Raw genomic sequence first — 14,970 nt, forward strand, 5'->3', positions numbered from 1 at the left:
AAAAAATGTCTTTCTTTCTTTCTTTCTTTCTCTCTTTCTTTCTTTCTTTCTTTCTTTCTTTCTTTCTTTCTTCGACTCACCCCTGGGGTCGGGGTTCATGTGGAATAATAGTTAAAGTGCATGCATAACCCGATACGGTGAAGCAGGCTTTCTCGTCGCTTGGCCCATTAGCAAGTGTCTGTGTGTGTGTGTGTGTGTGTGTGTGTGCGTGTGTGCGTGTGTGTGTGTGTGCGTGTGTGCGTGTGTGTGTGTGTTTGCTCTGTGTTGGGCTCCGCCAGTGAACTCAGCATGAATGGGTGAGACAACCGTAAACACCTGAGCACGCAGAAACACACAGAGAGGGAGAGAGGGAAAGAGAGTGAGAGAGAGAGACAGAGAGAGAGAGACAGAGAGAGGGCGAGACCGAGCAGTCAGGGCTGTTGAAGCCCCTGGATGAGTTCCCAGGGGGCAGCAGAGGGGACAAGCTGCTGGTTTAGAGGTTTCAGGGGTCGAGATCTACGATGTCGCCCACCCTCCCCCAGCTGTCCATCAGACCGGGACCAGCAGAGAGGTTGCCGCACACTCCCCTGGACAGCGAACGCATCGCTCCATCTGTGGCCGCCAGACGCCAGATCCCAGTGAGACGTCTGAGTCCAAGTTAAAAAAAAAAGTTAAAAAAAAACCAAAAGAAGCCAGTGTGACGGCAGGATGAAGCTGTCTAGTGTGGGCGAGCGGGGAAGGGAACACCATTGACTCGGGCCAAATAGGTACAAGTGAGCCCTTAAATTATGCATTGACTTACATTTCTAACATGTATTATTGAGAGTAAAAGGTGCGCAGACACTTCCTGCGACACGCTTCAGCACCGCAGAAACCGTCGTGAGTGGTTGACAGAGGTGGACGAGTGTCTCGCCAGCATGTATTATTAACCCTTGAACACGGAGCAAACACGTCGCACTTGCGCACAGCTGCTGAGAGAGTGGGAATAATTCAAAGGTTTGACTCATTCAGGTGAGCTGAGGTCAAAACAAAAAGGCCACGAGATCTCCTGCGGCGTCACTAATGCTCAGATCTGGAAGGCCACAGTGTGAAGTAGCTGCTACTGGACCTTAACCTCCGTGTTCACTGACGTTTGTCGCCAATTCCGGGGTTATGCGGATGTGGCTGTGCTCTGGGATATTAGCTAGCCTCAGCACTCTTCTCTTTTTTAAAAATTGTCTTTATTTGTCCCTTCTATTGTTGTGTTTCTAACATGCTGAGGAGCACTGGACGGAATTTTGTTGTGCAATGTAAAATGACGATAAGGCCTTGACAATAAAGCTCGGCAGCGCCTTGCATGGCAGCAGCCACCCATAGAGCTCTGATAGCTCATGTGATCCCGGCATGCAACAGTCTAAATCAAAACACCGCCATATTGGCAGCAAAGCACACCGTTCAAATCACTGCCAGGCAGCTAACTTGTCCTTTCCCTGCTGTATTATATTAAAAAAAAAAGGTGGACATGGTCAACAGCTGTTGTGCCCCGGGATGCCAAAATAGTCGGAGGAGACAGGTAAAGGGGAAAGCATTCTATTGGATTCCTAAAGATCCCGACAGACGCCAGAAGTGGGTTTCCACGATAAAACGAGCTAGAAGCGAACAGAAGACTGAGCGATGGGAGCACACGGGCAGCGGATTCCGTCTATGCAGCGATCACTTTATTTCAGGTACAGATTGCAACGTTTCCTAGATTTAATATCTTGTTTATTTACCACACTTTTAATACGATTCCTCACAAGTTTATGTACACAAAAGGGAAGTTAGACCTATGCATTATGAGGGCATTTTAGGGGTCTGTGATGTTTAGTCTGTCGAGTTTTGCGTTGCATTGTTCGATGTCTGCAGCTTTAAAGTGTGCAGTGAACTCTGATGGCTTGAAATTGGCGCTGGCGCAATTCATTCTCACACAGGCTTTTCCTGCCAACAAGGCGGAGTAAACAAACCAAGTCACGTGACGCCTGGAGCTCTATAGGTGTATGAATGTGTGTGTGAGTGGGTTAATGAGAGGCCATGGTAAAGCGCTTTGGGTTACTGTGAAGGTGCTGGGAAGCGCTATATAAATGCAGTCCATTGACCATCTATCTATCTATCTATCCATCTATCTATCTATCTATCTATCTATCTATCTATCCATCTATCATCTATCTATCTATCTATCATCTATCTATCTATCTATCTATCTATCTATCTATCTTTCTTCTGCTCACCTATAAAGCTCTCCATGGCCTGGCCCCACCATACCTGGTTGATCTCCTTCGCCCTCTGCCCAACTCCAGACCTCTCAGGTCCTCCTCCAAGCAGCTCCTGGCTGACCCTCAAACCCAACTCAAGGGGAAAGGTGATAAAGCGTTCTCGGTGACTGCTCCCAACCTATGGAACGCATTACCTAGGTTTATCAGGTTCTCACCCTCTGTTGAGTCTTTTAAAACTAACCTTAAAACCCTCCTGTTCTCTCGCACTTTTAAGTGTCCTTAACCTGCATCTAGAACTCTTTTATTCACTGTTTTAGTACTGCTTATAACCTTGTTTTATTTGTCTTAACCTGTTTTTATGTTTCTTTTAGTTTTAATCTCTGTACAGCACTTTGGTCAACTTTGTTGTTTTAAAATGTGCTTTCTAAATAAAATTGAAATTGAAATTGAAATCTATCTCATCCATTTAACCATCTATCTATCTATCTATCTATCTATCTATCTATCTATCTATCTATCACATCAGCATCATCATCAGCGCTGGCCGCACACGTCCACACCGAGCGAATGAAAATCCACTGGGAGCGAGAGGCCGTTGGGATGGTGGGAGTCGAGTCATCCATGGGGAAGATTTTGGGTAAACTGAGAACTGAACTTGGTTCCCGGGAGTCAGTCGGTCGGTCGGTCGGTTGGTTGGGTGGGTGTCTACAAGGCCGTGGATGATGTCATCGCAGCTACACCACAGTGGGAACGTGTGTGATGTGGTGGGCTGTTAGTGGTTGAGTCAACATGGGAGTGGAGGAGGTTTGAAGGTTAGGCCCATAAATCCGCCCCCCCAGACTCCCTCACCATCGCCCCCACCCCACCCCCGCCCTTTGGGCCCCCACTGTGGCACTGTATATGTTTACGAACACATAATAGCAGCAATATCTTTGGTTTGCTGCTATTTTTTATGCGTCTGAATTTGGTTGAAAGTCTTGCGCAAATCGAGGGAGTGGGTGAGACCGCGATGAGGAAAAAAAAAAAAAAGACCTCAGTCAGTTTTGCTCAGATTCATGTAACAATGACAAAAAAAGAAGAAAAAAAATTCTGATGACTCATTTGTATTATTGTGAATTTTTTTTTCTCTGAGTGAATATCAAATTTTGCTGATTCTCAAGGTTTTTGGTTCGTTTAAAAAATATCTTTGGGTTTTGGATGTTTGTTCCCCCCCAAAAATCTCTTCTTGCATAGAAGCAGAGGGAAAACCCAGGTTTTTTAAGTTATTGTTGAATCATCAGTTCAGTTATTGCTTAAGGAGGTCAGCAAACACGTCACCCACAACAATAGCAACATAACGGCATCGAGGTTGCAACAGCATCAAAGCACAACGACCTTTGGAGCAAAATAGAGCAAAGTATCATCAATGGGTTCTCGTTTTGTCATATGACCGTCACAAACTTGTGTCAGTGTCATTGGGAAGAGTTTTCTTGCAAACACCTGACATAAAGAAAACCCCCCAAAACATTTGTTTGTTTGTTCTTGCTTCTCTGTTACACATCTGGAGCATCAAGGGAGCTTTATTCTTTCTAAGCCTCTAATCAACTTGAACATGCAACCAACAAATTGTGAGATCATCAAAAACCACCGTCTTTGAAGTCAACTAAACTGAGTGTACAGTTGCAGCTCGTTCCCAGTGGTGAGACTGCAGTGAGTCAGGAACAAGACTTTTCCACCGCAACCCTCTCTGCTCATTTTTTTTGTTCTATTTCCAGTTTCTCCATTGGGTGATTGTACCTGGGTGCAGGTAGTATAGCAGTACTTGAGTCAACGGCCGCTGATTGGACTGACGTGACGATTGACTGCAGCCACTGACAGAAATCCAAGCCGCCCGTCCTTCCTAGAAAACCTGGCAGCAGCAGCAACCGCTTCGCTTTTTTCCTTTCCCTTCCCTTTGAGAAGCAGCGGCTCTGTCAAAGTTCAGCTGGTTTAATTGTCAGAGGTGGGAAGCAACAAATACTTTGTCACTGTGCTTGAGTAGATTTTTCAGGCATCCGTACTTTACTTGAGTATTTCTTTTTCTGACAACTTTTTACTTTTGCTCCCTACATTTGGTAGACATGTGTCAGTATTTTCTACTTTTTACATTGGAATAAACACGCTTGTTACCTTCATATTTAAAAGATGTTTGTAATTGTAATTGGTTGTTGTTGTTTCAAGTAGAACTATTTGAACTCTGCTGTTGCGTAGTTAAATATAAGAGGGAGATTATTTTTACAGCATCTCAGCTTAGGGGCCACTTTGGTCAGTTGAGTGGAGATCATTCTGTCAGAACTGTATTCTGTATTGTTTACTTTTTACTAACTGACATTTCAGAACCTTCAGAACCCTTCTCATGAGTAAAGGAGTTGAATCAGTATTTTTACTCTAAACAGAGTATTTCTTTACTTAAGTACAGACTGTGAATACTTCTGCCACCTCTGCTGATCGCAAAAGAGGAGAGCAAGAGCTTTGCCGTCTGAGAGCCGCTCTGTCGTCACGCCGCTGCACCTGGTGGAGAGAGAGACGACTCTATTTTCACCACCGATCTTTCTTTTTGAAAGTTGCAGACCGCCTCGACCTACTTTATAACTTTTCTGACAGCAGGAACAACGGTTTTCATCGCGCTCCCTTGGGAGAAGAAATAATAAATGAATCAGCGAGCAGAGAGGAGGCAATTCCAGTGCAGGGGCCAGAAACAAAACTCGACTTCGCCTCAGAGGCAAAGTACATACGAAACTTTAAAAGAGGGGAGGTTAGGACGGGTGCATCTGTGAGACAAAAAGACCAAGTGGCAGCAGATGTTGGTAAATTAATGAGGGCTAAAAGCATCGATCCAAATGTTGCTCTTTGTCACTGTGGCGCAGTGTTGGCGAGTAATCTATTACTGAGTAATCCACTACTGTAATTAAACTACTTTTTAAGTTACATAGTAATGTAACGTGAATACTCTGGCAAAAATGGTAATTATATCATAATTGCTTTATCAAATAACGATGCCATTACTTTTCTGAAATATTTTGCAAGTTAAAAATATCTTATTATCCACAAAATGTCTGAAATTTAGAAACACAACCAAAAACAATGATGTCGCAGATTGATGATGCAGCCGTGCATGCAGCGTCAGTGATAGGCGACGACGCACCAAAAAAAGCATGGTGGCGGCAAAAGAAAAAACAGCAATTGCGTTTAATAGCTGGAAATACAAACATTATTTTGCGTTCATCTCGTCTAAATGAAAGAATGTTGTGATTCGTTGTGCGTTATGTGCAGGAAACAAGATGTTCTCGACTGCTACTTTATCTTTTTAATTAGTAATTGATTGCTTATGAAACAAAGTAGTTAAAGAAGCAATTAGATTACTTTTAAAAGAGTAATTAGTAGTTGGATTACTTTTATGGAGTAATCCCAACAATACTGCTGCTGTGTAGGCTCAGTGACAAATAATGTTTTTTGAACAAATGTTGCAGACGTTTGTAAAATATGCATGAGTTTTTATTTTTATGCACAGTGCGGCTGCATAGGGTTGTGTTTTTGGGGAGGATTCACACACACACACACACACACACACACACACACACACACACACACACACATCCACAAGAATAGAGGTGTTGAAGTTTTGTAGTGGAAACAATTGTGTCAATAAATAAACTGAGCTGCTCGCCGTGGTTCCGGGTGACTGGTTGATAACGTGGCTGTTGTAGTTGTTTTTAAATTAATGACCATTATGAAAAGTCCTTGGGGTGTGTTGGAGCCAAAATATTTATTTTCTTTCCTTATTTCTGATTTATTTGCACTGTGGCTTAATGTGTTAATTATGGACACAAAAGTAATTGTTTTATTTATTTAGTATTTTCTTAGTATTGGTTGCGCTAAGGGCCACGCCCCCACATCACCATAAGCAGGTGCTGCACCTGAACTATATTAGGGTGGTTAACGGGGCCGGCAGGTCTCTTGAGTTGAATGCAGCCAAACAGTTTTAGACCGCTTTTCAAGCACTTTTTGGATTTCTCATTTTTTGACGATTGTTGGATTACTTTGTCGATCTGTGAGTTTGCAAGCAACCTGTGCCGCATTGTCCGCTGTCGCGGTAAGACCGTTTTTGTTTTTTGTGTTTGGATTGCAAATAAACAATCTGAACAGTGGATCGTCGCATCCTCCAGAACTTTTGTTTATCACAAGCACGCTTGGGCGCGTCGAACTGAAACTCAACAATTCACCAAGAGCAAAGCCCGACATTTCACAGGGAAATAGTCGCGCTTTTAGGGTGGAACAGCTGGGTGCTGTTGGGATCTAGAGTTGTTTTCCTGTTGCCCCTCCCCCCTTCCTGTTGATTTCTGTCTCCTCTGTCTGCCATCTGGCCTGGGAAGGATCATCAATGTGATCAGCGACACCTGCTCTCCTGACTCATCTGCCACCGGCCCACCTGACTGCCTTCTGCTCAACTACACCTGTACTCAAACCTGGTCTGATCACCTAGCCGCTGCCAGTTCATCAGTTACTTCCAGAGTTCGACTAGATCCTTGCCACAGCCTGCTTGTCTGCTGTTTTTCCTGCCCTTTGTTTTTGGACTTACTCCCAAAGTTGAACCTTTACCTTTGGAGTTAAAAAACATTTGTTTGTTGAGTCTGCATTGTGGGTCCAGTTTTTGTTTGACCCTAACAGGCACTAACCATGGATAATCCGATCGGGGTGGTGGGGGCCCTCAGCTCACTTCACCTCCACCTCCACCTCAGCTGCTTCCAATTTGGGTCCAAGCGCTCGTCCAGCGACTGCGTGATTTATGTTTCTACGCAGACGATCTCTGTGCATGAAGGGACCCGGATGGCTGTGGGTTGGTTTAATAGAGAAGAACAGAAGAAGAAGAGGAAGCTGTTGAAGACGTCCGATGAAGGAGAGCGACTGAATGAGAAGGTGATCGCCATGGATGCTTTATAAGAACTGGATACCGGACGGGCAATACGGCGATGCAGCAATTCTTTCCGAGTGGCCACTGAAAGTACTGCAGCCAAAAAAAAACATCTGGCCCAAAAAGTATTTTTTTCCCCCCTTTAGGTGGCAATACAAAAAAACACCTGTAAAACGGCTGACAGGATGACCTTTGACCTGATCGTGGTTCATGACAAATCTTTCTATTGCAGATTTTTCAGTCCTGGACATTTCAATCTTTCCAAAATAATTATAAAGGCCAGAAAATCACCAGGGAAGAGTTTTATGTTTCCAGCGAGATCGTGGTGATCACACGCTGCTCCTCTGTTGAGGTCTGAAGTCAGGAGCTGAGGTCACCAGCTTCACTACCACCCAACCCCCCCCCCCCCCCCCCCACCACCACCACATGGATCCTGCAGTGCTGCCTTCGCTCCACTCACAGCTCCTAAAAACCCCGCCACCGCCGCCGCTAGTGCTGCTAATCGCGGCGAGCAGCTGCGACCTTCAATGTACAAATCTTCAGCGCCTCGCCTTCCCGCCCACATGATGGCTCGCTCGCTCTGGCAGCCCGACGTAGCTGCAGCGGCGGTGGTGGTGGTGGTGGTGGTCGCCGCTCAACTCCTCTGCGGCCGACTGAAGTTTAAAGCGTGGGGTGTGGGGAGGTTGGTTTAGCGTGGAGGCGTGCGATAAGCCAGATTACATTTCTGCCTCGGAGCCACGGCGTAATTATTGCAACTTCCCCCCAACCCCAAAAAAACCCAACAAAATAAAAAGACGGGGACCCTGCAGCGGAGCTTTGACAGCCATGCTAATTCGAGTCGACACCCCCCTCCCCCCCTGATTACCAACCCAACCCCCTCCGAGATAAGCTACTGTCTTGTTTTGAAGCACAGTCACATACAAGTGAAACCAGGAGCGAAACATGAAGCACATCCTGTTTATTTATGCATTTATAACAAACATATATTAAACATTCAAGACAAACTGGGGCTCTCGTGGCTGCTGAGTGGATGCGCTTGCTTACTTTCGCACTCCCACACTGCTGAACTGGCTGAACTGGTGTCATTCTGCGTTTTTGTGGAAGCAGGCGTTCAGCGAGTGGAAGTGCCAAAGCCGAGCAGACATACATTAAATCCCAGTTCCTGGCAAACTATCAAACAGCTTTGTGCTCCAGATCGAGAGGTAAGACAATATCTCCCATACCTCACAGAGAACAATTAGGAGCCAGTAATTACACCACCGGCCTGGAATTCCAGCCAAATCCTGATGTCGGGGTGAGAAAATACAAAAACACGAGTTAATGTGAAGGGTGCCGGGGGTCTGATGCCGTTGTTATCTGACTCTCTAATGGTGTAAGTTTATTTATCGGGCCGGCCGTGATGTAATGTTTTGCTTTCCAAGCCCCTCAGTTTGAATGTGATACGCTTCCCAGGCCTGTTCATGACTGCGCTGCAGCGCCCGGGCTTGAACCCTTCTCATAAATTTGTTCTCCCATTCATCTCAGCGTGATGCTGCCGCGGCTGCACACACACACACACACACACACACACACACACACACACACACAATCTTAAACTTAAACAGAGACGCTTTATCGCCTCGGCAGACTTGTTGACCCATTGGCTGTCATACGCAAAGGGCTGAGAATGGAGGCCGCACAGGAGGGGGGCTCACCCGGCCGCCTCTAGTGGGAGGGAAGCCGTGTGGAGGGTGTCGTTCTTCAGCCCCGCTGACTTGTGGGTGTGGACGGTGTGAGGATGTGCAGTAATGTAGACCAGTGTCTCTCAACTGGTGGGTCGTGACCCAAAGGTGGGCCGCGGAGCTGTTTTGAGTCGTGGTTAGCGTTGCCGCCTCATAGCAAGAAGTTGTGGGTTCGATTCCAGGCCTAGGGCCTTTCTGTGTGGAGTTTGCATGTTCTCCCTGTGTCAGCGGGGGTTCTTTCCGGGTTCTCCGGCTTCCTCCCACACTCCAAAAACATGCATGTGAGGTGAATTGGGAACTCTAAATTGACCGTGGCCGTGTGTGTGAGTCCAAATGGTTGTTTGTTTGTCTCTATGTGGCACTGCGATGAACTGACGACTTGTCCAGGGTGTCACCCTGCCTTCGCCCCATGACAGCTGGGATAGGCTCCAGCAGACCCCCGCAACCCTTCAGAAAAAAGCAGGTATTGAAAATGGATGGATGTATGTTGGCCATTTATTTTGCAGGACACACATTAATCATAATTTCAACCATTTATTCACTAAACAATAATAGAACGTGATCTAGTGTTTTTATTTTTGTGAATTAAATTTGAGTGCTGGGGAATAAATTTGACTCGCGACTTCAAGATAAGGAAAAGAAATGTCGAGAACAGTTGAGAACCACTGATGTAGACTGAACCAGGGAGTGAGACGTGGCCCAGAGGCCTCTGGGGGTGACCATAGCAGTGCGACAAAATGAGTGGATCACACACATTATCCACAGTCTGTGCAGGACAGCTATGAAAATCTGGGAACCAACATCTCAGTGTTAGTGGCCTCTAATTGAGGCTAGATAGCAGCATGGTTGGCGCTGTAAGGCGATGATGGTTGCGAGTTTCAACTCTGTGCTCCCGCCTCCACCCGCAGAGCAAAGAAATGCAGGTGAGGCTAGTGGGTGATTCTGAAGCAGCAGTTCTGGGTGCGAACGACTGTTTGTCTCTGTGATGAACTGCCAACCTGTCAGTTAGCTGGGATGGGTTTCAGTAGCCAACAACAAAACAAAAGAGTGATACGTTTTTAAATTAGAAATGAATGGAATGATGAGACATCTCTTTGAGTCTGACATGCACAGACATCCATCCATTCCTCTTGTAAACCTGCTTCTCTTGCACCCGTGGGACGCTGGCGGGACTTTGCTGGCGCTTATCTCAGCCGTCATTGTGCAAAGGCCTCACCTGCATGTCTTTGGACTGTGTGGGCAAGGAAGGAAGGAAGGAAGGAAGGAAGCTGGAGAACCCAGAAAGAATCCATACAGATTCAAAGAGCAAAAAAAAAGAATGGAAAAAAGAGTCCTAACATAAACCCTGCAGCACAGATACCCATAAAAAAAAAACTAGGGATGCACCAATACCGTTACCAGTGTCGGGCATCAGTACCAATACTCATGTTGAGTACTTATACTCGTACTCATGAAATATGTGCCGATATCAGTTGCATATGTATGTATGAGACAATCTATGGGGCTGAGCCAAACGAGAGACTGAGTCTCTATCTTCGACATAAAAGGCACAATTTGAGCTTGTTTGCATGCATGTGCAAAATGATTGACAAAGCCAAACAATTTCTAAACATCTCCGACAAAACTGCAAATGTTGGAGAATTTGGTATAACATAGCCAAGACTGTGACGATCAAATATTATGGATCAAATGAGCGAGATCCCCTTAATTTTCTTTGTGAATATTTCCATACAGGGGTACATGCAAAAGTGACACCATTCTTATGCACCTTTCCACTTCATGTTGACCCCTTTAACATACTCCGAAATCAGCAAAAATTGGCATGCAGGTCAGGTAAAATTCAAGAAAAAGTCCCTGAAAATCTGTATAAAATAGGTCCTCCATAAAGCCACCTACAGGCAAGAAACACTGTCCCAGACTGAAATGGCCCTAGTGGCCAGTACGAAGGTCGTAGAGACATGGAACAAAGATCCTTTTGGTCCACCACAAACCAGAAGGGAGCTATTTCCATTTGTTTTAAAAATTGACAATTTTTTAAGGGTGGCAACATCCTTACAGTTATTTTCTTTTATAGTCCCTTAATGTTGAGTTCCACAAATGGCTGACATTAAAGTTAAGGAGTTCCCGCCGAAGCCGTTTACTCATTGTTCAACTTCAGGTAAACAGGAAGGAAGGAAACACTTTGATCAACTAATGTCTCCTTCGGGTAATTTCACAAAAACAAACCATTTTCATTTCGCAGCTCGTCAAGGTCTAGACAGCAAAATTCAAGCCCTTTAAGATACAGTCCCACCCCGAAGCCGTTTACTCTGTTTTATTCAAAGGAAAAAGACTGTGTATGAGTGTGTGTTTGAGTGTGTGTGTGTGCGTGTGTGCGTGTGTGCGTGTGTGTGGCGCGCACCTGCATGCGTAGCGACCGCTTTTGTCCAGGGTAGGCCGTCACGAAGGCGGGCTCAGCCCCATCAACCCTGCTTGCAGGTTTAATGTTAAATTTGTTTGTACTGCAGTGAAGCTTGTGACAGTCACCCCATGCCTTGGAAAAAAACTATGATGTACTGTAGCTATAAAAAAAAACAACCTCTGCAGAGTTTTGCAGATGGAGTCCGGCGTGCAGGTACTGAGGGCCCGGGTTCAAAACTTTATGAAAAAAAAGCCACTGAACCATGAAGCGACTCTGACTTTCAGCGGCTAATGCAAGATTTAGGCACAAACCAGCCTGCGAGCTTTGCAGCGCGCCGCCGCAGGTTTTCATTTCTCCCCAAGCATCGAAACGAGGCAGTCACACAGACAGCGACGGCGGCGGCGGTGGCGGCGGCGGTGGATCAGGTTCTGCGCCTGGCAAGAGGTTCTGCTCACGCGGCAGCAGCGGAACAAAGCGCCGGCGGCCCCGACCGGCCGAGAGGAAAGGCGGCTGTGAATGGGGCCTGTCACTTTCACTCAACGCCGCCTGTGATCTGAGCCACCCGGAACGGCGCTCAGATAAGTGGCTAATCCCAGAATCCCCACTGGCTTGGTGCCCCCTCCACACCCCACCAGAGGCCCCCCCATTTTATACCCCCCTGCCACCATCCCACTGCCATGACAACTGGAGGGGAATCTCCTCCAGAAACAACTTAATTGGATCATTTCCTCCCCCTTTTTCTGAACTGGGACGTTCCTCCCGGCTTTTGTCGGGGCAAAGTCGGGCCGATGTGGATGAATATTGTTGGGTGACAGAAAAAAAGGGACAATTTGGGGGGGGGTGGAGGAGTTGCACTGTTTTTAAGCAAATAGCACCAGGAGGAGAAATTCCAGATGAAAGCAGAGAGAACGCTGGGGGAGGCTGGTAACGTGCTCTCACCTCACCTGAGAGGGTGAGAGAGAGTGAGGGTGAGAGGGGTGAGAGGGTGAGGGTGTGCTTTGTGTGGCTGAGCCTGATGATGATTTACGTTCCTCTCAGTCGAGTGCTGGGCACCAGCGTAAACACACACTCCACCCTCCTTACCAGACGGCAGAGACGAGGGCCACGGGGAGTCATAACACGCTATGTGTGTGTGTGTGTGTGTGAGTGTGTGTGTGTGTGTGTGTGTGTGTGTGTGTGTGTGTGCATGTGCGTGCGTGCGTGCGTGCCAGGTCAGCTACTGTAGTTGAAAAATGAAATGGCATCGCCCGCACTCGGAGATTAATAGCGTGCAGTGATCGGCTGAAGGATTTTTTTTTTTCTTGAAATGTTCACAACTCCAGTGGGGAGGCAACCTTGTGTGAGCCTGATGGAGAGCAGCCCCCGCTTTTCAAAGTACTTGGATGGCAGCTGAGAATCAGAAGCAGCAGCGCAGGGGCTGATGAATGAGGCAGTTTAAGGGGGAAGGATGGAAAAAAAAAGCAAAGGAGAAGAAGAAGCGACTGATGGAAGTCTGAGATTGATGGCGTTGCCCCCCTCTTGAAGAGCCCTACCTGACCTTCACTGTAGTGCAGTGCAGTGTGTGTGTGTGTGTGTGTGTTACTCACCTTCTTCACAGGCAGGGCCACTGAATCCTGGGCAGCACTTCCACTCCAGCGAGGTAACAGTCCGGTAGACCACCTTGTAGGAGGGTCGGACCACCGTCTTGTAGCTGAAAAAAAAACATTCACAAACCATTCAAACCATCACTCAGATGACGCTGCAGTAAGTGTGATATCCCACTATGGCCACGGTGAACAGTGACATAAAGTCACTTTTAAAAGACTTCTGGACATCATCCATATCAAACACTGTACTTTTCCTAAAGACTTTCTTTATTTTTTGAAATAGGCTCCTTAAATGGAAACTGCCTCATTTTAGTGGACTAGTTGCCACTAGTGACTGTCAATGGAGGCTTTTGATTGAGGCTTTGAGTGAGCCACTATAATCTTATGGGAACTAGTATGTTTAAAATGATAAAAGTCAGGACAAATTTTCAAAGTCGATGTATCTCAGTTAAGGAGGTAAAGGCGTGGAATCGTCTTTGTGATGAGTTAAAAACAACTTCTGTCCCTAAATTCAAAAAGTTATTCAAACTCATGGTAATTGATAGATATACATTGTTGTTATAGATAAAAAATGATCTATGAATATCACATGTCCCGACTGAATATGTCATTTGGTATATGTATATGTAAGTGTAGATGTAGTTACGTATTTTTTTCTTTTTTTTTTTTTATCCATATAGTATCTTATCTAAATCAGGTGTATTATCATTGGTGTTGCATTTGATTCATGCATTGTGGTTTAAGTATATTACTTCATTTTTATATCTGTTTCCTTATGATGTTTTGTCTTGGTGTGGCATTTTGAATAATGGAAAATGGGTGTTGGCGTAGGCAACATGTAAGCTATGGCTTCTGCCTGCACTTTTGTAATTGTAATTTATATGCTAATGGATGATGAAGCGAAAAAAGAAAGAAATAATATATATATACATCTTTTTTTTACAAAATCTAAATCGTTTGATCGATGTCATGTCCTGAATTCTACGTCGTAAGTGGTTCAGCTACATGTTGCTTCCTCAGCTCTGCCTGGTCGCCTGCTCACCTGCCACCCGAACAGCCCTGCGGCCAGCGGCACGCCTGGTACACCCGCTGGAGGACCGTCCCGTTCTGCACCTGGCACGTCACCGTCTTAGTGACCGTGTGTGGACACCAGTTCCTGCAGGGAAAGAGCACAGACACTGGGCCGTTCAGACACAGAGGAACAGTGCAGATGACTTCAGACTGAAGGTGCTCGTCACGTCGCTGCCTCCTCGCAGGATCTTGGGTCCCCTCTCCTCTCTCACCCCTTCACACTCCTCCTTTGTCTTGAAACCCCTTTATGGTGTTTACTCGCTTTTAATCAGCTATGAGATTTTGCGGGGAGTGCATTGTGGGCTGTGTTTATTCTGCGGTCACTCCTCCGCTGATACACATCCGTTTGCGTTCAGTTCTCGCGGGGGAGGGCACGGTCCCCTCGGGAGAGGATAAAGAGACAGACAAGGTCCAATACAGACGTCGAAAGGGGTGTTTTCCTTTCCCTCCCCGAGGGACTCCGTAAAGTCAGCCTGACTGCTGGACGGCGGAGCTGCACTGGGAGCACCGAGGTCGGAGGTTACGATGGTTCAGACGAGACGCCATCACCTGGACTCCTGCAACATTCCCCTCAGTCCACACGAGTGATCAAGCTCTAGATTCTAGAAGGAACAGACGCATTTTAGGCAATAAGAGGCTCGAGTTACAGCGCCAACATTACGCTAAAAGCACAAAATTGTGCATGATGATGAATGCGAGAGCGAGCTGGTCCAATGCAACCTGACCCACGAGATGGAGGGTTTCCTGTATCCTTTGGATTTATGACGCAAATGCTTTTGAGAAAGGGCCTGCAGGAAAATGTTTGGAGAAGGAGATGGAAGGTTATCACTATTACACTGTCTGTCACAATGAGAGCAGGCACGTCAGTTGAGCAAGGGCTCGGAAACTGATGCCGGGGACACAATATCTCTCTGTGCTGAGCCGTGACACCCCGCAGTGTTTCAATAAACTCTTACCAAAAAGGTCAAGACAGAGAAACCTTCCACTCCTTGTCCCTGGTCCAGTTCTGACAAAAACTACCAGCATTGCACCATTCACACTGCGGTCACCA

The 14,970-nt window shown here is 46.3% G+C and overlaps 1 protein-coding gene across 6 annotated transcripts in view; it reads right to left on the reverse strand.

Moving 5' to 3' along the window:
- The window catches only part of emid1 (EMI domain containing 1), a 57,722-nt gene that overhangs the window by 36,994 nt on the left and 5,758 nt on the right, over window positions 1–14,970 (reverse strand). For all 6 annotated transcript variants that reach the window (XR_012926640.1, XR_012926641.1, XM_076025975.1 and 3 more), the window contains exons 2-3: window positions 13,891–14,004; window positions 12,849–12,952 (exon numbers count right to left, since the gene is read on the reverse strand). Coding sequence is in view for 4 of the 6 variants with exons in the window: in XM_076025975.1 (XP_075882090.1) it covers window positions 12,849–12,952; window positions 13,891–14,004 (218 nt within the window). In the remaining 2 variants the exon portion in view is untranslated. The remainder of the gene's footprint in view (window positions 1–12,848; window positions 12,953–13,890; window positions 14,005–14,970) is intronic.

This window comes from Nelusetta ayraudi, unplaced genomic scaffold, assembly GCF_046127955.1.
Source record: "Nelusetta ayraudi isolate G7.1 ecotype Tasmania unplaced genomic scaffold, CSIRO-AGI_Nayr_v1 ptg000018l, whole genome shotgun sequence".
NCBI classification, from domain to species: domain Eukaryota; kingdom Metazoa; phylum Chordata; class Actinopteri; order Tetraodontiformes; family Monacanthidae; genus Nelusetta; species Nelusetta ayraudi.